At 40.7% G+C, this 25,353-nt stretch overlaps 2 protein-coding genes across 2 annotated transcripts; one reads left to right on the plus strand and one right to left on the minus strand.

The window, feature by feature from the left end:
- Window positions 1-5,472: 5,472 nt before the first annotated feature.
- mrps22 (mitochondrial ribosomal protein S22) lies at window positions 5,473-11,336 on the plus strand. The gene is made up of 8 exons (XM_085131086.1): window positions 5,473-5,623; window positions 5,978-6,135; window positions 6,243-6,407; window positions 7,794-7,937; window positions 9,758-9,841; window positions 10,068-10,213; window positions 10,327-10,435; window positions 10,960-11,336. The coding sequence occupies exons 1-8, from the start codon at window positions 5,497-5,499 to the stop codon at window positions 11,050-11,052; spliced, it is 1,026 nt and encodes a 341-aa protein (XP_084987212.1). The 5' UTR covers window positions 5,473-5,496; the 3' UTR covers window positions 11,053-11,336.
- Window positions 11,337-11,408: 72 nt separating this feature from the next.
- On the minus strand, window positions 11,409-24,624 carry LOC146504466 (coatomer subunit beta'-like). Its single transcript, XM_085131084.1, has 22 exons — window positions 24,373-24,624; window positions 23,765-23,902; window positions 23,511-23,597; window positions 23,192-23,318; window positions 22,749-22,897; window positions 22,298-22,444; window positions 20,247-20,346; window positions 20,021-20,163; window positions 19,645-19,844; window positions 19,282-19,392; window positions 18,038-18,126; window positions 17,829-17,935; window positions 17,579-17,722; window positions 17,319-17,449; window positions 16,925-17,132; window positions 16,488-16,598; window positions 15,903-16,117; window positions 15,698-15,790; window positions 14,095-14,275; window positions 13,866-13,937; window positions 12,403-13,380; window positions 11,409-12,323 (listed from the first exon to the last, which is right to left on the minus strand). The coding sequence occupies exons 1-22, from the start codon at window positions 24,373-24,375 to the stop codon at window positions 12,240-12,242; spliced, it is 3,618 nt and encodes a 1,205-aa protein (XP_084987210.1). The 5' UTR covers window positions 24,376-24,624; the 3' UTR covers window positions 11,409-12,239.
- Between the last annotated feature and the right edge of the window lie 729 nt (window positions 24,625-25,353).

The following is a 25,353-nucleotide window of genomic DNA, read 5'->3' on the forward strand; positions in this document are numbered from 1 at the left end:
TGGTTAAGAAAAGGAGTGAATGGACGGGGCAATCAAGATCAAAGTGCAGATTTTCAGCTTGAATTTATGAAGTTTTAGGGATTACAGTAATTTTTATTTATACCTTATTTTCAGAGGCTCAAATGTAACTGGAAAAACGAACATAATTTATATACAAGGATTGTTTTAAATACTTGGATGAAAATTATTTGCAATAAATGATAGGAGAATAGAACCAATTAGTGATTGTTTGATTTTTTTTTAAACCCACTGTGGTGGTGTACAGAGGCAAAATTGCAAAAATTGTCTTTTACGGTATTAGATTAAAAACACTAAACACATACCTTGCTGCTCAATTTAATTTTTTTTTTAAAAAAGTCAAATAAATCAACAATAATGTCTATAGAAGTAATTTTTTTTGTCTCGGCCTTTGGATTACAGAGTTTGAGAGGGAGGCTGCTGAAGCCAGTGTCACTGTGATACCCCCACCCGAATCTTTTCCTTCTCTCCCTCTCACTCCTGCTATCACTACGTCTCCTCTGACCTTCCATCTGCCCTCTTTCTCCCATCCACATTCCTCTTCAAAGACGGGATGGAGGAGGCAGAGGAGAATAACACTGGCCTTGAGTGCCCACTGCCAAGCCACAACAGCTCATGCACTCATGCACAGGTGCATATCACACACACACACACACACACACACACACACACACACACACACACACACACACACACACACACACACACACACACACACACACACACAGAGCAACATTCTTCATATTTTTAACTTACATGAATCAATTTAAAAGTAAATCATTCATACATGGCCTTTATCTTTCAACAGGAAGCCTCTGGAGATAAAATACCTCTTTTATAAGAAAGCTGCTCAGAATAGAAGAAGCAGTCAAAGTAAAACTCACAAGGCACAAGGCTCATGCAGTATACAGCGCACAGCAGTAGGATACAAAACGTCATGGCTAATAGAAGCCACAAGTACACATGTTCACATTATAAATATTTTTTCTAATCTCGAATTGTTTCTTCATCTCATAGTGGGAAAAAAAGTAATAAAGGTTGTTAATAAAGGTTAATAATGTTAATAATGTAGATGTTGCCCAATTCTTTGATATTTAGCATTCAGCAATTACCTTTGTGCAATAATAAAAATGATGAAATATGCTGTCATTTGACGTACTCACACTGTGGTGTGAAAACATTCATTCAGAATCATTTCTGCACTCTGGCACAGTCACAATATGACAACAATGAAAAGAAGCACGATAAAGAAGCACAAAGTGACAGAGGAGAGTGAACACCTGACACTGCTGTCCTTCTTTGGCCAGGACACTCTTGTAAAAGAGATTTTTGATCTCAAGAGCTAATTTTTTTCATGGTTAAATAAAGGTTAAAAAGAGGGGGAAATAACAGCTTTTGTATCTATCTTTGCATTTTTACATGAAAAAATCAACAACATAAAAAATGATAATGCCATATAACTGCACATCATTTTCAACATTGAACTCTTTCTTAAAAGTGTCACACACAGATGGTAGTGTGTGTGTGTGTGTGTGTGAGTGTGTGTGTGTGTGTGTGTGTGTGTGTGTGTGTGTGTGTGTGTGTGTGTGTGTGTGTGTGTGGGCGAGGGGGGGCAGACTGTATCGGGGCCAAACTGACAATGGCGAGCTGAAAAAGTTGAACTTATTTGTTCCAGCATCTCCTCTCACAGCCCTGCGTTTTTTACACTCCAGTTGTTTGAGCACAGACATCCTCTTCACATTCTCTCTCTCTTTCCACACACACACACACACACACACACACACACACACACCCCCACACACCTTTCCGTTTCACCTCGCTCTGAACTCGTTCTCCGTTGACCGTGCAGAAAGCTAAATAAACATGTGCGGCAAGTCATTCCCAGAGTGCCCCTACCACCATCACCACTCACCCACCCACCCACCGGCTCACCGCACTCCTCAACCCTGCATCCCCTCTCCCCGATTCATCCCATCCACCCCCCTCCACATCCAGCCTCTCTTCTACACTCAGGTTTCACCTCTCAGCTTCCTGCTGCTCCCAGTCACGCTGACACACACTCTTACACTCAACCTATTCACTGTAGCCGGAGCAGCAGTAGAAAAGTCCTTTTCATTAATAGAGCAGAAGTAGCAAACCTTTATTAAGAAGTCTTCCACTATAGATAAAGGCTCATGATGAAATGACACTTTCATGTAAGAAAAAGCAGAGATTGGCAGCAAAATATATTTAAAATATATTTTTTTTAAAATCACTTAAATTCGAAGTTTATTCTATCATATTTTTATAGTTATGAATGAATGAACAAATAGTATTTGTTACAGCTGCTGGAGGATGAGATTGTTTTAATGGCTATATGGCCTTTTTATTTAATATTATCCATCATATTTTCAAAGATGATCATGCATCTAGGAGTTAAATCATTTCAGCGTGATTTTTCTGGAGTTTTTCAAAGATATGTCAGAATCTTACAGTAAAACCCTTAAATTTGTGTGTGTGAGTGTTGCACGTGTACTATGACTCAACAGTAAGAATTTTGATAGATAGATAGATAGATAGATAGATAGATAGATAGATAGATAGATAGATAGATAGATAGATAGATAGATAGATGAATTGCATTGGAAGTAAAAGTACTTGCGGTCATTTAAACCTCCACGGGATAGACGCTAATTCTGTCTCTGTCTCTCTCTGGCTCTGTGCTTCGGTGGCAGGATTACTTTCTGTCAGCAGTGTGACAGCTGTGTACATCTGGTTGCGTAGGGGCCTCTTACATCTCAATCCACACGTCGTTTCGCCGGTGTCTGGGCCTCCGGATTCACTGCCACTGCTCACCTCATTACCAACTGAGCCACACCTCCATCTGTCCGTCTAATATCTAAATCCCACTGCAGATTAGTGGGGGAGCCGGGGCCCGGAGGAGGAGGAAGGGGGTCGAGGGGGAGAAGGCAACTAAGATCCTGGCGGAAGAGTTTGTGCATGGCGCATGAAGTTATATTAATGATCCCCATGGCTATGTGGTGGCGGTGGTGATGGTGGTGGTGTTCGGGTGGAGGGTAAAGCGGCTGCATTTTGGGTTTGCGGATTGTGGTAGCATGTGGGGGGCTTGTGGCTACTGTCGTTTGTGCACACGAGTGTTGAAGGACAAATAGAGAAAGAGAGAAACTGTGAGAAATGCCATCATATAAAATCTAGAAAAGACTTATTTCTAAAGTTTCTGGTCTTCACATAGTGAAGGTCAGCTGCATGACAGCTTTCTTTTCAATGCCTGTCTTTGTGCATATGTATCGCCTGTGTAGACAAAGTCTAATTTATCCTTTTCCTCTGTGCCACAGAGTCACACTGATGGTTAAATACTGGACTGGATCTCACGTTCCCTGTTGAATTATCACTATCGAATGCTATTACTCTGGTATTAATGGCTTTAATATAGAGCACCAAATGTGGAATAATAGTGCTCCCTCATACTCTAGTGACATTTTCTAAAAATAAAGTTTTGCTTTTGCTTTTTTTTAAAAAAAGAAATACTTTTAGGGGGTTTTTTTTTAAAGTTTTTTTAAGCTTGGAAACAATTGAGTGTCAGTCTGAGAACTATATTACAGTATAAAAAACCGTGCCAGAATTACCCTTTAATCCTATTTTACCATGCATTACATTAAAAACATATATAAAAACATTAAAAGAAAGCTTGTGGTAGGCCTGCTGAACTAGTTCAAATCAGCACTAGACGTTAATTGCACCCCCCAAGATAATTCAGAGGTGTTCATTTTTTTTTTTAATTATTTGTTAGTTTTTACTATCTATTATATATTTAATAATAGTGGTTTTTAATAATAGTTTTTCTTTTTAAAAAATATTTTCTTTTAATTTTTCCGTTTGACCAATAGACACTGCTTATTTTTAAGTCAAGGCTGGAGCGTCTATACAGCGCTGATAACATGTGGTTCGATTTTTTTTGTGTGTCAGCAACTGACTCACTTGCCCTTAATTGCCCTCTCAGACTCGAGAGGGCAAGTGACTAAAATGCTCCACCGTTCAAGGGCATTTTCAACCGCATTAAGCAAAACTTTCATCCTTTTTACTCGCAACACTTTCCCACATTTTCCCCACACTGTCTCAGTTAATCTGAAGTCAGAAAAAAGTGTAAAACACCACTGTACAGTTTTTGTTCGTTCCTAATATTGCAAATATTTGAAAGCATGCATTTTCTTGAAGCTATAAAGTCATCGACAACTTTTTTTTTGTTTAAACATATTACACTATTTTTTCCACTGTTAAAGTCTGTTAAAATAACAGAATTTCTTAAAACTTTTATATTCTTTCAAAAAGTTTCAAAAAGTGGGAAAGAGAAAAAAACACAGTCTTGACCGTCTAGCGTCTTATAGCTACACTTGATTCTTTTAGTCCCACACTGCACAAACTTGGTGTTAAATAGGACAAAGTTCAAAACAACCAATGGGTATTTTTGAGACAGACCTATCTTTACATAGAAAAAAATGTAGCATATGTTTTTCGCTGGAAGAATAGTGTGTAATTTATCATCCAGACAGATTATCCAGTTATCAGACAATTCAAGAACACCCTGTAATGGCAAGTTAGGAATGTGTGTGGGCTACCCAAAGTTAAGCCGCACAAGAGGAACAAACAAATAAGAAAAAAAAGGTCTTTGAAAATCTGATACAATGGTATGACATTTTTGAAAATGAATTATTTTCCAGTGCCCACACTAAGGTCACAAGTGAACGCTTTACTAGTGGGGCTAACCGCATGTGGTAGCACAGTGCCACCTAGTGGATATTTTCACTGAGATTATCTTTTAATAGAATTAACTTTTTTAATATTCTACAACAGCGGTCCCCAACCTTTTTTGCGCCACGGACCGGTTTATGCCCGACAATATTTTCATGGACCGGCCTTTAAGGTGTCACGGATAAATACAACAAAATAAAACTAGTACCGGTACCGAATTTTTTTTTTATTCATAACACACGTGAAAAGACCAAGGAAAACCGAGTAAACGATAAAAACGATAACAAAATAACGCTGAAAACCGATAAAAACCCTGAAAACTATACATTTCACACCTGAGCCTCAACTCTCGCGGCCCAGTTCCAAACGACTCACGGACCGGTACCGGTCCGAGGCCCGGGGGTTGGGGACCGCTGTTCTACAATGACGTTTTATTGTAGACAAGTTCTAAATATCAATACATTACCAAAAAAAATGAAGTACCCAAAAACAACAAATTAAAAAAGCTTTTTTTTTTAAACAGCCACAGTTTAACACTCGAAAGAAAAAATAGTTTTAAATTGCTTAATTATTATTCATTTAAACTGCGCAAGCTATGAGAAAGCAACAAACAAATAAAGGTGATTTTATTTTATTTTTCGTAGCGTTGTGTAAACATACTACATATCCCATGATCACTTGGGGGCGGGGGTTGAAAGGTCCTGTCGCACAGATGAGGTAATAACAAAGATGGCGGCCCTCGGTACAGCACGGTGCTTGTTGCGGAGCTGCTCTGGGGTGAAAACTGTGCAAAGGAGCAAACAGATACTGATGAGGTCTTGCGCGAGGACTTTTTGTAGTGAAACAGAAGATAAAGGTGCGTTTTATTGCTGGTAACATGACTGCAGCTCAGGCTTTTTCTTCGCTGTAACGCTGACCTTGTAGCTCGTTGGGCTCAGCAGTTGGGGTGCCGGTGACAAACGATCACTGACGCTTTATTGTCGCTCTGCCTTTCGGCACCTATGTGCAGCATGTAAAGGCTTAGCTTCTTTTACAAGCCGCTGTATTTGGAGGTGTTGGCCGATATAGTCGATGCTTGCTAATCCCAATGAATGATGCTATACAAGCTAAGTTCGTCTGGAAAGTAAACAATCTACAGTTAAACATAACTGTCACCAAGCCAGACTTTGTAAATTATTTAGCTCATTAACTAGTATGTCTTTCTCTGCAGCTGCCACAGACCATGCAAAGCCCCAATTCACCGATTCAGCTGTACAGGACATCCTCACCAGGATTACAGGCCTGGACCTGCAGAAAGTGTACCGACCAATTAAGCAGGAGCTGAAGCCACCCACGTATAAACTCATGACAGATGAACAGCTGGAACAGGTGCCCTGTTGATGAAGTGTTACAGAGTCCACCCCTTTTGATCGCATACATTCTTACATATGTTGGTGTTGCTTTTGTTTCATCCAATTCTTTTTTTGTGATTCTAGGCAGTCGAGTTAGCCAAAGAGCAAGCTAAAAAGCTGCTGCAGATGCCCCTTGTGTTGCAAGAGAGGAAGCCCATCAGCGATGTGCTCTGTGAGGATAAGATCCTGGACGGCATGGACACAGCTAAATACGCCTTTACAGACATCACCTATAATATTCCACACAGGGTACACACATCTTGCTTTCTGTGTGTGTGTGTGTGTTTAAGTGGGTATTAGTTGGCTTCCACAAGTCGATCAGCCGCAGTCCTGGCAGAGCAGTAGTTACCCTTCCACATATCCAACGCGCGGCTCTTGTATAGGATGCTCCGTTTTATTTGCTTTAAGCTACATTTGCGTCATATCTGCAAGTGACTTTGCAATCCACTTCCACCCCAGCTCATCTTTTCATTTTATTGCTTTTATTGGTACCTGCTCTGTGCCAGACTGCCATATATGAAATACAGACTTTTTATTATAGGGGTCCTGACTGACGTGAGCTTCCATAATATATACATTTCTATGCCCCTAATTAGAGCAGGGCGATATGACCAAAAGTATTTATCACAATATACATTTGAAAATGTGCAATAACGACATAACTGACGATATAATTGACACTAGACAAAATACTTTACAACTCCACAACTTTATTAGTGCAAATAAAAAAAACATCAATGTATTTTCACTAAAACAAGCAGCTGTTTTTTATGTGCATTAAAGTTTAACAGTGCAAATGCAAATTCCTTGCTGACAGTTTAACCAAAAGGCATTTCCAGTGGAAATTGGCCGACATATCCTCAGCATAACCATGTATAATATCCACAAAACGTAAAAAGAGGTTATACACACACAATACGGTAATATTATGTTGAAGCACAGTACGTATCACTCCGCGAGGCTCCTGCCTACGATAGCCGTAATGGTCTGACAATCCATCCAACGGTGCGGCTTCGTAGCTTAGCAAAGTCGTACTAAAACATTCGACAGATTTTCGAGCGCCGTATACGACATAAAATCGTTTCGAGGTCAGTAAACACAACCAGAGTTCATACATAAGGCACACGGGATTATAAGGGGCACTGTCGACTTTCAGAAAAATCAAAGGATTGGTTTTAAGTGTGCCGTATTTTCCAAACAACACGGTAATAACGACGGCCCGCTAGCATGCGCTACCAAAAATAGTGCTTTGTTGTGTATCTGACGGACGAAAGCTAAACCAGTTCCACACCACTGAAGTTGCTGCATTTTTACAAACCAATTCGGGTTCATCCGTTTCATTCAACAACCCGCTTTTGCCCTTCTTATTCTCTGTCGCAGCCATGCTTTTTCCGCCACGTGCGTATGAAAACAAAGGCACTGCGCATGCGCGTTTTACCCATATTCTATCGCGATACTTCATTTTCTTATCGTTGCCCAACATTATACCAGTATTACCGTGAATGCTATGATATGGCCCAGCCCTACCCCTAATTGCCTAAAACTCACCAATTTGATATAGCTTTGGATTCAAGAATGTTAATAAAATATACCATATATATATATATATATATATTCTGTATGTCTTTTCAACAGGAGAGATTTATAGTTGTACGGGAACCTAATGGAATCCTTAGGAAGGCCACTTGGGAAGAGAGAGACCGACTTATCCAGGTCTACTTCCCTAAGGAGGGACGCAAGCTCACTGCACCACTTCTGTTCAAAGAGGAGAACCTCAAGGTAGGACCTAAGAATTCTCCTACCTCTCTTTCTTCTTCTTCTTTTTAAATGATATTCCATAAAACTCCTTCGATGCATCTTTTACAGAGCTCAGGTTTTATAAGCGGCACCAGCCTTCTGCAGATAAAGGCTTCATTTTGTGCCCATGAGTTGTTCCCTTTTATTTTTTATTGGTCGCAGTGAAAACATCATGTGCTGAAAGTGTTACACTAGAGTGTGGTGCTGGCCAACAGCAGATACTTGGCCTTGAACTGCTGTAGTTAATACGTTTAATAATGGTTGCCTTCCATTTATGTCTGCCTGTTCCAGCGTCGTTTTATTCTGCTTGCTGGGCTCATCGTCACAGTTTGCTGAACACTATTAGCCATTATTGTGATTTGTTGGATCTGTGAGTTTTTTTTTTCTCCAGTATGTAGCTCATGTTTGCTCTGATATAAAATGTGTTGATGTAATCTACTCTACTTTTTAAAATTGTTTTTTTATTTACACATAGTCAGCATAATCCTTGTTTACACTGATGTTCTATTAACAGGGCTAACAAGGGAAAACTCTTGTTTGGACCCAATTTTCCAAACTTCATGTATTTCAGAATATTGCTGCTTGTATAGCATTGCCGTGGATACATTGTATCCATACATGGGCACCAAATTTTAGTTTATTATTTAAATTGCAGATACAAATTAAACTTTTAAGTACCAGAATATTAAAATCAGTTCCTTTTGTAGTCCACCAGAGGGCGCTGTGGTGTTTTCCTAGCCAGGTCAGCTATGATGATTGTCAGCATGCAGGAGGAACGTTCATTAAACAAATGGGCATCAGAGAAAGAAATGAGAAAAGCACCATCTGCATTAAGATGAAAAATATGTTTGTTTTTTCCTTTTGTAACAAGCCCGGGATAAAGGTGCAGTATGCAAGTGAAATACTCTGAGAATGTCACAAACGTGAGGAGTTGTCTCATGCACCGCTATCCTGAAATACCTCATGTTAAATCAGATCAGTCAAAAAAACAACTAACACTTGACCTACTTATCATGATTCGATTCAGTTCAATAAAACTTTATTCACCCCGAAAGTTGGCCCGGAATGAAATGAGAAACCTACCTCACAGTTAACGGTGAGCTAAGAGAATAGGGTACATGCTGAAGCCACTGGAATGAGATATGTGACACTGTCAGTGTTTTATCACAGACACAGCCCTGTCTAGGCTGTACAGAGGAGTGAACTGTAAGGCCGAGGAAAGTTAGTGTAGAACACAAAGGGTTACATTAACTCGCAGGCTGTGGATTCATATGTGATTAATATGGCTCATTTTGTCTCAGAGGACCGGTGACTGCTGTCTCATATTCTAAATGTATGTAATGGTACAGCAGTTCACACATTTGCATTCAGTTGTTTGACTAGAATGTGATACAAACAGTTTGACAGGTGGGTGCTGCATTTACGACAGGTTTTAATGACAATGTCGGTCCACCTGTGTGCCTAACAATAAAAGTCATTCAAGTGGAAGAGACTGAAAACCGTGTCAACATTTGTTTTAATTAATAAGATAATTAAAACAGAGGCCATAATTTGCAGATAAATTGCAGTATATGTTATTGCAGAACTCAGCATATCACAAAATGTTTAAAATCACAATAAAATATCACGAGTGACGTGTTGTGATAATATCATAATCTACACATTATTCTGTCCATTTTAAAAAAAACTGCTATTAACCATGACTGACAACTGATCATCACCTCATGTTGTTCATTGTCATTGTGTCTGGAGGGTTTTCCTCAGTACACTGTTACCCACTTAAACCTCTTTCTCTTCATTAGTTGGTGTTTTCCCAGGACCGCCATGAGGATGTGTTGGACTTGTGCCTCGTCCAGTTTGAACCAGACTCTTCAGAATACATCAAGGTAAAATACCAGTGACCTTGTGGTATTTTGACCTCATCGTTGGCTGCACTGAGATCTGGAAACTCTACCTAGAACTTGTTATGCTGTGAAATTTTCTGTCTTTTTATATGTTCTCTGCTTCATTTGGTATGAAGTGAAAAAAGGTGCATAATGAGTGTTGTGCTGATTAATTACAAATGAGCTAAATCATCAAGGTCTGTATTCATTTAATGTGTTTTGTGTCTAGGTACACACGACCACATATGAGGACTTGGACAAGCATGGCAAATACGATCTGCTGCGGTCCACCAGACACTTCGGAGGCATGGCCTGGTACTTAGTCAGTGTTCGCAGGGTGGATGGGCTCATAGTGGACATGCTAAAAAGAGAGCTGTGAGTTTTTTTTAAGCATTTGCATTATTTTAGAATTGAGTTACATTGAGTACGCTGTACCTGCTGGCAAAAGCTCTGATCTGAGCCTTCAGTGTGTGTGTTGGTGTTTCCAGGCTCCAGGATGCTGTAAGCCTCGTGTCTCTGTTCCACATGGTCCACCCCCACAGTGAGTCAGCCGGGGAAGCTGCCAGCCAACAGGCCACAGGCACCGACCTGCTTAAGGTAGTTGAACTGTGACAAACAGTATGTGCCAATTTGTATCTCTGTTTGGCACTTGAGTTCATTTGAAGTCTGTTTAACGTATTGCTATTTGAGCTAGTTTACATAAATGGTATTCCTGGATGTTCGAGGCAAATCAGGAGTCAGTATAGCTGTTAAGAGGTCAAATCTAGGCTGTTTCCTGCATTAGACGTTTGGGTTTTTACTCTAAAGTGGGAATAGAGGGACCAGGTCCAGGATACATCAGGTCTTATTTGTTCTCACAGGCCTTCAGCATTGAAGTAAGGGGGAGAGACACTGAGAATGACAACCATTTAATGTGAAAGGTTAGCGGCAGGAGGTGTGGGTGTGTGTCTGTCTTCTACATTCAAGGCCTCTCATTTAGTCACAGTTGATTTCGAAACCCAATCTTAGCTGTGTTTACTACGTCCAGTAATAATGCTATTAATACTGTGATTGAACTTTGACTGCACTTTAGTGTAATTGATCTCTTTTCTTTTTCCATTTACTCACGTGTGCCCCTGCAGATCTATGCCCAGAGGGACTCCCAAAGGTCGGGCTACATCGAGCTGGCTCTGCAGGCCTATGAACAGTCTGCTGTTGAGGGCTCTGCTTCATGATTGGTCTATACCTCAATAGAGAAATGCTATACAGAACGTCTGGAAATCCTGCCTCTCGTGTATAAAATATGACAGTTTGTTGTTTTTGTGTTGGGCCAAGAGTAAAATATGCTTCTCACCTTTTCACATCACAACCAACAATTTGAAGAGTCGGCTGCAACGTCTTGTGAGATACTTTAAGATGTTTATTTCTTATGCGAAGAAATTGTCAGTGTAGTTCTTTGAATCGAGCTTCATGTCTGCTTATATCATGTACATAAAATAAATACAGCCTTTGTACTTGAGTGTCATGTTATTGGAATTATATTAGAGACTGTGGAAGCTCCTTTAATTTACTCGCCAAGAAAACAGTCACAGTAGCATGCAGTTTTTATTTCAAACAAAGGAAGCAGAAAACCATGTTAAACACACAGCAACAGCAACATACTGTATGTTTTTGATCATTTAATAAGCTTAAAAATAAAATTAGGACTTTATCATTTAAGACAATGAGAAGAACCAAATGGAGGGTTTGCATGACATGGTGTATACATAAAGTGGAATGGCATGCGGAACATTTAACTCACATTGAACCGGTGAAATGGTCATTTGGAGTCTGATAAAATGCTGTGATGCTTGTAGGAGAGGTATTGCGATTCTTTCCTATGAAGGCTATGTTTCTGTCAGCAAGTAAAGCGTGAAGCACTTAGATTTGAGACACAGCAAACCCCAAAGCATTTCTTTAAAGATACGAACCATTTAAAATAAAATCATAAAGGCACGCTAGCAACAATGAAGAAATGCCTATCTGTCAGTACATTTTTGGCTTTAATACACTGCATATGCAGATAGTATTAAAATACAGCCTGGTCTCATCAGAGTCGTGGCTGGAAACCAGCAAAACAGCTCTGTCCCACTGAGGCATGGACAGGCTTCCTAAGGGTTTTCACGGGGTCTGGCATCATGCCTCGAGAGCAGATACTTTGGGATTTGTGGGCTGCAAGGTAGGTGGGTTGGGCTTATTCCATTGTGTTTGATTAGTCTGGGATCTGGGCCGTTGGGAGGCTGGTTTTTGTCGTGTTTGGATAAGGGTTTAGGCCAGAACTAAGAATGCAAACGCCTTATAATATTCACTTCAGTCTTAATTGTTTTGATTTATGAAACTCGCATCACTGAACAGAAAAAAATGGCTTGTGAAAGGCTAGTTTCTATTCACCCAGGAACTCTTCATCTAGGTTGACATCTGTGGTGTCAATATCCTCCAGGTCAAAGTTGTCCAGATCATCCAGGGCCTACAGGTGTAAGGCAAACAATTCTGGATTTAACAATCATAGCAATATTAGTGTAACAGGCTTATAAACCTTTGTTTACCTCATCATTCGCCTCGAGGTCCTCTGGCAGTACTTCAGGTCTTTCAGGACCTTCCTCTTCCTCTTCTGCTGCATGGCCTTCTGCATGAGCTACAATGAGGGCTAAAACCTCTGGCTCAGCCTTGTGAATAACAGGAGGCTTTACTGGAAGTTCTCCAGTTTGTTTCTCTTGTTCTCGTTCTTGTGCTGGGACTGGCTTCAGTACTGGCACTGCATCTTCAAGCAAGTCTAGCAGAGGATCCAGGGTCAGCTCCGGTAAAATCTGGACAGCTGCGTCCAGCGCTGGAACATCTGCGGTTTCAAAAGAGATGAGCTCCTCCACTGCCGTGTGTGAAGGTGCTGTTTCTGCAACAAGTTCGCACGTAACAGGAGTCTCTTCTGTTTCTGCTGCTCCACCCATTGAACCTGGAACTTCTGAGGCGATCCCATCTTTTTCCAGATCTTGATGAATGATCATTTCCCCAGGTGCTATAGGCTCGGACGTAACTTCATTATCGACCGTCAGACCAGCGCTAACCAGGACATCCCCAGCTGCTAAAGCCTCATTTGGTGCTTCTTGTGTTGTTAGAGTGGTTTCTGTTTCCAAAGCACAGACAGCAGGTGGAGCTTCAGTTTCTGGAGATAATTCCTGAACGTCTTTCTTCACGCATGACCTGACATCTTCCACAGGACTGAGCTGTACCATCTCAGCCTCCTCATCAGGCATCCTGGTGATTTCCTCCACAGAGACTAGAGTGTCTGCTTTAGTGCCCACCTTCGCTGCTTTAAACTCGCCTGATTCTGACACTGCTTGTTCTTCTGTAGCAGCAGTAGGAAAAGGGTCTGCTCCTCTCAGGACAGATTCTTCTTCACTTGCTGAAACGGGATCAGTCGACTCTTGTTTTACTGAAGTGTCCTCCTCCACTACTGCAACTTTTGAATATTCACTTTCTGTTACTGCTGGCACAATGGTGGCCTCACTAATGCTCTCCGCTCCTTGCTTTAAAGAAAACACAGAACGATCAAACTCAGAAAAGGAGTTGCAGTGTTTGCTCAACCGCTGGCTTTAATCATCTGTTTAAGTTATAACTGTTTAAGTTTTACAGAAGGAGCAACACTGTTCTCCTTCATGCACCATGTGCCAGACATGGTGCATGAAAGAGAACAGTCAAGTGTGAAAGGAGCTGAATCAGTGGTAAATTTGAATGTTTTTTTTTTTTTTTCGCTTCTCACAGTGAACCATTACAAATCTTTACAAATCTTTTTCATTTTTGTTATCATCCATTAGCTTATATTGTTACCCTAAAAACACATATTAGGTTAGGATATTACACTGTAGTCAAGATACCATGGAAGGAAATTAAAAAAGACTGGTATGCTGCTGTGACATTTATAGTAGCTTAGGCACTTATTGACACACAAGAGCAGCCTGTTTGACTGCACTGACTGAATGAGCATGTGTAGAGTTGAAGACTGTGCTCTCACCTCCGAGTCAGTGATTTCTCCTTTAGGTGTAAAACCTGCTGATTCCTCCAGAAGACTGCGCTCTTCATTTGGCTAAAGAACCAAAGAAATGGGAAAAGTGGGATCTCAGACTCTTAACTTATGTTCAAAGTATGAACAGCTATAGTCCAACAAGCTTTGCAGAAAATGCAAAAAATCGTAGATGCTGATTTAACTTTGAAAATACAGTTTGACTGACTCTCGCACTGACCGTAATGAGAGGGTATTCTGAAGCAGGTCTGACCCCGACATGAGTCTCCTTCAGGTACTGCTCAGCCAGCAGGGCTTGCTGGAACCCAGGGAACAGGTTGGTGTACTGGCTGGGGTCAGCCAGAGCATCTGCTGCCTTCTGGTTGACCTTGGAAAGACTCTCCTTCCAGAGTTTCACCACCCTGAAGGAAGAGAGGCACACGCATCGCCACAGTGATGCATAATATATTATAGAAATTCTAATTAATAAGAAAGAACATTTTTCTAAAAACTCTGATTCAGACTAGTAATTATTTCAACAGCTGTGAGGAAAACAGGCACACCAAGTGATACATGCAGAGGTTCTTCAGGACACACACAGATAGGCGAATGCAGTGGTTCCCAAACTTTTTTCGCTGCGCCCCCCTTTGTTTTACAGAAAAATGTTCGCGCCCCCCCACCCCTCGCGCGCGCACACACACGCACACATCCTCCAACCACACACACCCATATTTTGCTCAATTGCGGTTTATTTCACACCTCAAACATTTAGTAAACAATTAAGCAAATACAAGTAATCTGCAATAAATTACAGGTAGTAAGCAAATAAACTACTAACTCTTTTACGCTACGTCCGCACCTACACGGGTATTTTTGAAAACGCAGCTGTTTCGTCCACATGTAAACGGCGTTTCGAATCACCGAAAGCTGAGATTTTTTAAAACTCATTTTTTGCGTTTACGTGTGGATGAGTAATACAGAGTTTGTCACTCAACATCAAAGGTATGTGCCTTTTTTCACGTCAGCTGTGCGCCACATTATTGTTTACATGAGATGAATTGCAGAATGGCAGATAGTCAGATTAACAGTATTTTGTCTCTATCTTCAGGTTTTACGTGCTTACATATAAACACGCAGTTTCTGTCCCTCTATTTACAAAGGCAGAGGTGTCATGGTATAATTATTTTACATATAGTTGTTTTTTTCCTGTGTAATAATATTCAACATTGCTATCAATACATTTTTCAAAAAAAAAAATGCCTCTCTGTGCAAAATGGGTTGTTTGTTGTTGTTTGGGCTGTTTGTCCGTGATTTAGACAGGGGGAACAAATCGTGGCAGGATCAGCCTGATATTATTTGTATCCCACTGTAACTTTACTGTATAAAGAGCTAACATCTCCAACATGTCAGGAGTAGTTAGTCATTACAACAAGTGTTTGTGAACTAAAGATCAAGAATGTATGATACTGTTTGTCCGTGATTTGAAGAGCCCAGCGCTGCTCCCGACGAAGGCAAAACCAATTCTGCAGGGAAGACCTACCTCGGCACTTGTGCAGGTGAAACCAAAGGGCAGATATGCTTCACCAGATTTTCTAGTCTTTGGCTTAGAATGAAGTTGGTTTGGAAACATATTCAGCGACGCTTCATCTCCTGCTTTGCGTTTGTGTGGGAGCCCCATGGTTTTTTGTTTTTTTTTCCCCTTTTCATGCCGCGCCCTCCCTGCAATGGCTCTGCGCCCCCCCTAGGGGGCGGGCCCCACACTTTGGGAAGGTCTGGGCTAATGTAAGCCCACAGGCAAAGAGTGTTACACTTGGACGTTAGGTATTCATTAGAAGCAGCATTACCTTGAGACATGGCTGGGCACATATGTTCTTGCCAGGAATGCAGCTTCTGGCAGTCGATCTGTTTTGATCAAAAGGTCCAGACATTTGTCCACTCTGAGCAAATACAAAAAAACAAAGATGGTGGTGACAGAAAAAAAGAATAAAGTTTAAACTCATAAGTCAGTTTAAAAACCTCCTTTGTGCTCTTTACCCCTGATGCACTAACCTCCCCTGCAGGAAGTAGGTGAGGAAGGCCACGTTGGTCTTCCCATCTCTCTCTGCCCCCTCAGCCACTTGGCCCACCATGTCAACGTTGCCTGAAGTGGTGGCCAGAAGCAATAATCCCCCATAATCCTGAGCTTGGTGGAGACACTCCTGAGCCAAGCTAAACTGGCACTTTGTAGTTGCAAGCTCTGCCAGCTGCTTCCATTTTTGTTCTGACTGACTCGGCCCCCGCGAGCAGAGGTGCCAAAGAGACAGGAGAGCGGATTATCTCAGGACGAAAGGCATGAACCTCGACAACAAAACACTGTAAAGCGGTTACTAAATAAGGGACACCAGGTCTGTGACTCACACTGTCAGGCTTGTATAGGGGAAATAACTGATTCTGCGCACATTATGCATCAAATTACACAGCTGTTGATTAAAAAACAAAACCAATAATCATTGATTTATTTATGTGAATATACACCACACAACTATTCCACTCTGTAGCTTTAGCTAACTTTAGCATTTAGCTCAGAGTAGCACAGTGTCTAAAGACATCTAGCCGCTAACATTTAGTAGCTATAGAAATTGTCCAGGCTCTCACCTCTGCTTTCAGGGCCAGTTGATAGGCTGTCTTGAGCTCTCCCAGCTGCAGAGCAAGTTCAAACTTATGCTCTGGGTCATTGGACACAGCGAGGGCCTGCTGCCTAAAGCCCTACACAGCACAAAATAACATTCTCATATCAGTCTATATTCTGTATATTATCCTTTCTCACTTGTTGTGATGGCCAGCAGTAGAGGCTAGATATATGAAGCAATATGAATAGGGGAAAAGTGACTGCGTGAGAAGCCAAAGCCCTTGCATGATAAATATGTTTTATAAGAAACACACAGAAATTCTGCCCAGAGGTATCACACCATCTGGCTGCCTCATGTTCTGTAAATTATGCATTCGTCCAAGTCCTGAATTTTTACTCAGCCAAAGGAGCAAGAGAAGCACAAAGATGGATTTTCGAGGTAAAAGCTGGCATGCAAACATACCTGTTTCTCCAAGAAACGGGCTACACGGGTCTGCTGCTCCTTTGGAATCGTGGGTAGAACCTTGTCAGCAGTGCTGAAGTCCTTCCTCATGACAGCTGTCTGATATTCTAGCACAGAAAGCAGCAGCGAATAGCTGATAACGTTCAGCTCCTTGTCTCCGAGGTAGAGACGGTCATCCTTCGGGATGTAGCCCAGCAGATACATCGTCCTACACCAAAGAAAGACTGTCTGTAGTTTTGAATTTACTGGATAGCAAGTGGAAATAAAACGTGAAATAAGACACTAAATGGATTCATAGCCATACAACAGATTTTGCAGCATTACAGGAACATTTATGAGTATGCCAAGGAAAAAACAACTAAATGGATTTGCAGATACATATTTGTGAGTTTACTTGTCCATGTGAGCAATGGTGATTATCTCTCCTCCTACATAATAGCTGAGTCTGTTAACAGAGCTGGTGTAGATGAAGCAGTCTCCCACCCAAACCCCTGTCTTTACCACCTCTTGGACCTCCCCCAGCACCTGACCAGCAGGAAAAAGAGGACAGACAGAAAAGAGATTGAAAAATGATCTAAAAAAGTAACAGAATTCTTCTAAGACGTCAAATTTTTACTTAAATAGTCTAAACAATTAACCATGTGAGTCTCTGACCTCAAAGGCAGCCTCTATCCCATCTTCTGTCACCCCTTCTTTAGACTCCTGGGCTGTGGCCACTCGCTCTGGTAGGTAGCGCAGCACAAAAAAAGACTCATCTGTAGCGATACAGATGAGCTCCCCAGAGTCAGACCACAAGACCTAAAGACACAATTTAAAAAAAAAAAAACAACTCCTATCAGAAAGCCACAGTAGTAAATTTAGTATCGATTTAAGCTGATAAAGTGCTCATTGGATTACAGCTGACATGTTTAGGCTGGATCTCAATACGCCGGATCAATTCAGAGCTCTCCCAGTCATAAAAGGCCAGGCCGCTGTTTGACCTCACTCCTAGTAGGAAGCCACCAAAGATGCCTGTAGGGATGCAGGATAGTAATACATAGGCACAGATACTCACACATATGCTCTCAAAAATATATTCAACAAATTCAAACAAAAACGTGACATGAAACTCACCTTCAGCTCCAAATTCAGGTTTGAATGTCTTCTTCTCTTTGAAGTTCTTAAATATTTTGACCACACTGTTGCCTTCTCTGACTGCATACCTATAACAATATTTATAATAATAACAATAATAATAATAATAATAATGTACCAGACCACAGGGGACTTACAGTAAGGCTAATCAGCCCTTTGACCATTTTCAGGAGTACATATTTTGGGTTTATGTTGACAGTTCGATGAGCAAGTTGAAATCCTGTTTTTAAAAAAATCACTCTCCATTTAATCATTAGTTATTATTAATCTCTGGCTCTTCTTCACAGCATGTTTTTGTCCTCTCTCTCTCTCTTTATCCCCAAACAGTCTGAGCAGATGGCTGCCGCTCCCTGGTTGTCCGGGTTTCTTCCTGTTAAAAGGGAGTTTTTCCTTACGATTGTTGCCAAGTGCTTTACTCACTGGGGGGTTGTCTGATAACTGGACTTTTTGCTGTATTGCTGTAGGGCCTTACAATAACAAAAGAGCCTTAAGGCTACTGCGATTTAGCAAATAAAACTAAATTGAACTGATTTGAAATTGGACGATGTGTAAAATGTAAAAAATAAAAAGAGAGCAAGAACACAACACTATGAATGCTATGTTCATTTGCAAAAAGTACAAAGACAACATATCAGAGTTTGAATAAAGGAAGTCTGATTTTATCTTAAGGTTAAATTCATTTGATGTTACTATTACCCCTGAGTTACATCACATTAAGAATATTCTGTGATTTTTTTGGGGGGGGGGAACTGATGATGTAGATTTTTGAAAGCCAAATATATTTCAATTCTTGATGTAAAATATAGATATTTAGCTGCTCAACAGAGCCTCCTTTTTCATATTTCTTATTTCAAAATGAGCCAAATGGTTTTAATGGGCGATAGTTCTATCTTGCAAACAGGCCCATTTACACACCTAGACTCTTTTACTATCGAGCAACACTTCTGTAAATAGATTAAGAATTTGATTTGGTTTTGCATTGCTGAAATAAGCTAGGTCTTCCCTAAAAAGGAACTCAGTCCTCAGACCTTTTTTGGAAATTGGGCTGTACCATTCACCCTATAAAACTGCAACTTTTTACAGTGTTTACTGTTTCCAGTATTTACTCTGAGCTAATCAGCCTCTTCATATTTAGCATACGTGTGATATTGGTTTTCTTATCTAAGTCAGCACAAAGTATATTTTCTAAAATGCTGAGCCTTAATGTAAAGGTAAAGACTTACTGTGAAGAGTCGTGTGCCCAGATAAACTCCAGAGCAGAGCCGAAGCTCTTGTTCCTCAAAGCCATGGCAGTATAGATGATATACTCCCCATCCCCACACACCACTACAAATCTGTCAGTGTGCAAATATACAAATTACACACACGATTATCAAATTATACCTTAAGATTTTTACCCCAAAGACAGGCTGCCACTATCTTACCTGCACTGAAACAATCATAGGCATTACACAATTACACTGCAGTTAGACATAAATCTAGTTCAAGTCTAATTTACACTTTAATAACGGTCATATTTTGGTTAGAGGAAAAAGAAAGATTAGTCAGAACCTCATGCTGTTTCCACCCAAAGCCTGGCGCTTTACCTCCCATTAGGGCTGTGTCTGATTATCTGGGGGTAAATCTCACAGCTTCCCAGGTCTTTCACACTCAGAGGGAGCCTCTCTCCATCCCTTATCTCAGTCTCTGTCAGTGCCTTTAGGTTGGCCTGCTGCACTTCAGAGTGACGAGCCCAGATGACCTTCCCGCTAGAGTCCATGGACATGACGGGCTCCACTCGACCAATCTGAAACAAAGAGGGAGTGGATGAAGAAGGATTAAGAATAATAAAGGGAAACAAGAGAGAAAGGTATATGAAGAAATGGAGGACAGGGATGTTACATCATCAGCTGAATCTTAACCACGCCACTACTTAAAAAGTCCATTCAGAAAATCTGTGAGAAAAACTACAAATATAACTACCTTGATGATGATGCTGCCTTCATCAAAGCCTATAGCCACACTGTTGGAGCCGGGCTGGCCACATATGCACCACACCCGCTCCATGCCATAGTTGAGTGTGTTTTCCAGCCGGTAGGTGTTGGAGTGCCACACACGAACAGTGCCTATGGAAAGGACAAAAGGTCGAACTTTAAGCAAGATGCCGTGCCCAGTTGGGAGCAGAAACATGTACGAATGTTTGACCCACCATCTTCAGCGCCTGTGAGAATGATTGGCAGCTGAGGATGGAAGCTGACGCAGGTCACATTCTGAGCGTGACCCTCCAGAGTCTGAACACACGTTTTGTTCTAGGGAGATAAAGGACACACTGTTTCTTGTTCTTTTCACATGTGGTAAGTTTTTTATATGAATGCACATGAACGTGTGTGAATTGTCTATATCAACGCTGAAGGACAACGACTTTGCATATAATGGCTATATAACACCTTCCTACTTTTACTTCTACTACAGATGCACCTCTTACTGTTGCAAAATTAAATGGGAACAGCAGAAATAGAAATGGTTACATAGATATGGTTTTGCTTTCCATTCATGATAACAGTTATTTAACTGTCCTGATTTAGCTGTATTTAATATAAAAGTTGTTTATCTTTAAGCCTTTTTCTTATTTTGCTTTTTAGCATGTACAGTGTACATATATAAATTGTACCAGATATAGAAAAAAAATCTAATACAAAGGCCCCTAATGTCCAAAGTAATAATGATAGCACTTAATCGTGTCTAGTCAAAGGAGCTTGTAAAGAAAAGCGTCTGGACTTCTTTAAGTTTACTTGAAGACGTTTCACCTCTCATCCGAGAAGCTTCTTCAGTTCTAAGGTCAAATGGTGGAGAGTCCCAGATATAAACCTAGTGGGAGTATCCCCCCACAGAGGGACAAAAGGACCCCCTGATGATCCTCTAATCGCCTGAGCCAAAGTGTGAAACTGGGTGTGGGTCCCAAACAGCCAGAGTTTCGGGGGAGTTCATTGTGAAACCTGGCCCCACCTTATCATGCGAATTCCTGAGGTCAGATGGCCCAGGATGTGAGTGGGCGTTAAGGCTTCTGGGAAGGGAACTCAAAACTGGATTATATCTGGGACTCTCCACCATTTGACCTTAGAACTGAAGAAGCTTCTCAGATGAGAGGTGAAACGTCTTCAAGTAACTTAAAGAAGTCCAGACGCTTTTCTTTGCAAGCTCCTTTGACTACGATGACCTGGATGACTGAGAACCTTCACAGACTTAATCGTGTCTAGTTTTTAGCTAATGAGAATCACTATCAACAGTCCCAAAGAAAACAAACACTTCATCAGGGCAAGGAAATTTCAGCTATGGGTACCAATGTTTGCTACAGGTTAAGGCAGACCTGAGACTCTTTCAGTTACGTCTTCAGACTAAATTTGCAATCTGTGCTTCACACTCTGATGCACACACACCTCAGCCGCCTTAACTGAAAGCAGCTTTGCCCAAATGTTGTAGATGGAAACCAAAGATGAAAGACTCCTTGAGTTGAAGCTGTCATTAACCTTGAGTCAGCACTACATGTTTTTCATATTTTTACATACTCTGGTAGATTGTGGATACTTTTATACAGTGCAGCAACATCACCGCTGGCTCAGAGAGCTAACTTCAAATATGAAACTATCAAAAGACTTGATAGTGCTTGATTATCTATTTTGGAGTGGCAATGAGAGTTTGGCCTTTTGTCCATCGTTTTCCATGTTTGCTTTTATAGATGAAAGAGGAGTTACACTGATGCAGGAAAGATAACAGTGTTACCATTTGAGTGACCGTGTTTTTTATAGTGCTGACAATCAGACCATCCCAAAATCTCTGCATTACATTTTTTTTGTTGAGTGAAATTCTAATATTTTATTTATATATTAGCCCTAATTAGCAGGTAGCTGTGTCTGTGTCATGCACTATGTACAGCGTTTGGATACTCCTTGCTAAACAAGCTAGTTACTGTTAGCGGATGAGTTAGACGTGAAACTTTTCATCCACAAATCAAATCAAATAAAATAAAATACAAATGGTCAAACTGAAGGCTTGAAAATAACAGTGGGTAATATGTCCATCTTTTATGTACAGGTTATGGTAGAAATATATACTGTAGTGTGTTGTTATTGTATTTTTATTGTTTTTGTGTACCTCTTTGCATGTTTTGTATAATAGATGTCACATAATTATGGCAATAAACTGTTTTGATCTTAGGGTGCAGAAAGGAAGAAAAAAGCAGTCTAGTGTGTTTGTGATAACCTGATAATCCCAGATCTTGACCAGGCGATCATCAGCCCCTGATATGAGGTACGGCTTGTCTCCTCCACTGTAGTAATCAATACAATTCACTCCCTTCTCATGGCCCTCCAGAGTAAAGTTGGGAGTCTTGGAGCCCAGCTGCCACACCTACAGTACAACAATTGAATTGTTTATCACTGAGCAACTGAATAATGTCAGCAAATTACTGCTCCTGTCTCACTTAAATTGTATTGTAGCAGTAGTGTTTCTCAAAATGAAGACCACCAATCCCCCTTTTCTTCCTCCTGTAGAGAAACTACACCTGTGTGTTCCTCCTTTTTGTCTCCTTTAACTTCATTTAAACTGAAAAACACTTTCATTTCTTCATGGCTTACAGCGGTCTTCCTTGCCTGCTCTTACAATTACTTTCCTGTATTCGCTAGGTGTGCTTTGTGTGTGCGTGTGTGTATACCTTAATAGTCCTGTCCAGAGAGGCACTGGCAAACTGGTTGTTATCTCTGGGGTTGATGACAATCTGCATGACATAGTGAGTGTGTCCCTCAAACACCTGACTGCACAACCACTTTCTGTCCCAGTCCCACAGCTTGATCAACATGTCATCTAAAAGCACGGAAACACGAGAAACGTAATTTCAATTCAATTTTATTTACACACCGTAGCACCACATCACAAAAAAAAAAGCCAGACATGGAAAGGCCGTCCAACTGCTGTGATCGGTTGGGGTGAGGGAAAAGGCAAGGAGAGAAGAGCGTAGAGAGACAGTAAACAAGAAGCAGGAAAAAACATGATGATGATGATTACAGCTTGCAAAGTTTAAAAAGTTACATGCATGAGGTAACATTTTATATGAGAGCATTTGTGTTTATGTGAGTATGTGTGGCGGCAGTTTCCTACCACTGCTGGTGAGGATGTACGGCTGTGTGGGGTGGACAACGATGCATCGGATGTAGTCAGAGTGAGCCTCAAACAAGTGAACTCTCTCCAGCGTGTTGTAGTTAAACACTCGGACCTGCATGTCATCCTGCAGACAGTCAAAGAGATTTGAATTTCTCTGCCAATTAGAAACGGGTCATCTACCAAAGCCAACATTACACACAACAGACTCATTCTTTTTAACCTTAAAACTGTCACATTTGTATTGGTATTTGCACAAAAAACATACAGTAAAAATAAAAGATTTGAATCAGCAGTGCACATGAATTCAAATACTTACGGCTCCAGTGATGACCCAGTGTTTCCTGGCTATGAACTTGGCCACTCTTACAGGCAGATCACACAGCTCGAATGTTTTCACTATCGTCTACACACAGAAAAAAGCCCCATGCTGTCAGACTACATCACCATTAAAGACATCAAAAGCACAGATGAAGGGAGATGAAAAGATTGGTTATTTCATGTAACCACTTAACGAGCGATTAGGGGGGAGATCAAACGGTTTTGTAGAAATGTGCAGAGATGGATGGTGACCTGTGTTTCATGGTTCCAGACCACCACGGTGCCGCTGTAGAGGCTGACCACCATCCACGGCTCAGTGGGATGCAGGTCCACACTCTTCACCCGGTCTGACCGAGCTGTCAGCTTCCGCTTGATGTCCAGTCTCAGAGGCTGTGGAAAAAGAGTGAAAAGACAAAGAGATAATAACACCACAAAAAATATGTTAAAGTAAGCTTTAGTCATCCAATTTTGTCAGTAATCAGCTTGTCTCAGCTGCTGTTTGATTTCAGTTTTTGGCTACCTTGAGGGTGGGGTTGTGTCTGTTGATACTTCCCATACCAGATTTTATATGCATGCCTGCTCCATAACAACAGGTCCTTTCAAGTCTTTGCATAACTCTGCTTATTTAGTATTACGAATGCATGTTCAAAGTATCCAACAACCAAAGGACAAAAGTGTTTTTTTCAGCTTTTTCATTGTCTCATTTTGAGAGTTTAAGACATACAAAGTTATTCCAATTTTTTATGTCACAATTATTATGTCGCTGACAAACATCCTTAAAAAAACTGCAAACGAAATAACTATAATTTTTTTCTTAAAGAATAGTCACATAAAAAGTTTAGTGTTTCAGTTGTACCTACCATGGCTGCACATCGGTGAGTCTCTGCGGTGCTGTCCACTGTAAATACGGGCCTCACTGCTGCCTGCCTGTGGAGCTCAGCGGAGGAAGTTTCTGTAAGAAAGTTGGAGGAGCTGCAAAAACTACCTCCGGTGCAGATTTTCCAAAATAAGCCGGAACGCCCAAATTTCAACAGCGTTATAAAGCCGAATATAAAACCAAAAGGCTCAGCATAAACATCCGTCTTGTAGATTTTGCTAGTTTTAAAAGCGTTTGTGCAAATAAGTGACTAGTATTTCTTCAATAACAAGATGTTAGCTCTGCATGTTCACACTAAGCTAAGCTAGCAGTTGCTCTGCACATATAAATATGGTTTTAAAAAAAATGACATTTTATAACAGGTTTTCTCGTTTTCAGAGCTATACAATAGCTGTGAATATTTTTTTAAACTATTAGGTATAGTAATTAATGCAACACTAAATATATAAAGGTAGATATTTCAATAAGTCACAGTGGGCTATACGGGATAGATTGTATCCTGTTTTACAGTATGTATGCAGGTTTATATATGTGCTGCTTCCTGTTTTTGGGGGGTGAGCACCATTTCAAACACACTTCAATTCGTATTGCTCAGCAACAGCATAAATCTTTTCTTCTGAAGACAGAAATTTCCGGCCGCTGTGTGATTTCCACAGCTTCCTCCAACGTGGATTCCCCGCATTTCCTGTAGAAGCGGTATCACTTGTACACTTTTACCTCCGCATTTGGTTCTCAATAATTTCCAAGCAAATTATTATTTTATTTATTTATTTATTTACGTTTGTCTGACAGAAGAACAGAGTGAACGTTATTTTCTGACGCATTCCTTTATTCATTCTGGCGTGTATAATTAGTACTTCTCTGTTTATAGTTCAGACATCAGACATTATTACATACATTACTTACATATCAGAGAAACCTTTAATTATAAAAGTTAACTTTAATGTATAAAACATGCACTCTT

Source organism: Neolamprologus multifasciatus, chromosome 14, assembly GCF_963576455.1.
Source record: "Neolamprologus multifasciatus chromosome 14, fNeoMul1.2, whole genome shotgun sequence".
Taxonomy (NCBI): Eukaryota; Metazoa; Chordata; class Actinopteri; order Cichliformes; family Cichlidae; genus Neolamprologus; species Neolamprologus multifasciatus.

What these genes read in the sequence shown, in the direction of transcription:
- LOC146504466 (XM_085131084.1), bottom strand. An exon ending in TGGGCACACGACTCTTCACA is followed by an intron (nt 18,127 to 19,281) that starts GTAAGTCTTTAC and finishes ATATTGTTATAG; the next exon opens with GTATGCAGTCAGAGAAGGCA. An exon ending in CAGAATACCCTCTCATTACG is followed by an intron (nt 13,938 to 14,094) that starts GTCAGTGCGAGA and finishes TTGGTTCTTTAG; the next exon opens with CCAAATGAAGAGCGCAGTCT.
- mrps22 (XM_085131086.1), top strand. Translation starts at nt 5,497, where the DNA reads ATGGCGGCCCTCGGTACAGCACGGTGCTTGTTGCGGAGCTGCTCTGGG. An exon ending in CCTATAATATTCCACACAGG is followed by an intron (nt 6,408 to 7,793) that starts GTACACACATCT and finishes TCTTTTCAACAG; the next exon opens with GAGAGATTTATAGTTGTACG. An exon ending in GACATGCTAAAAAGAGAGCT is followed by an intron (nt 10,214 to 10,326) that starts GTGAGTTTTTTT and finishes TGGTGTTTCCAG; the next exon opens with GCTCCAGGATGCTGTAAGCC.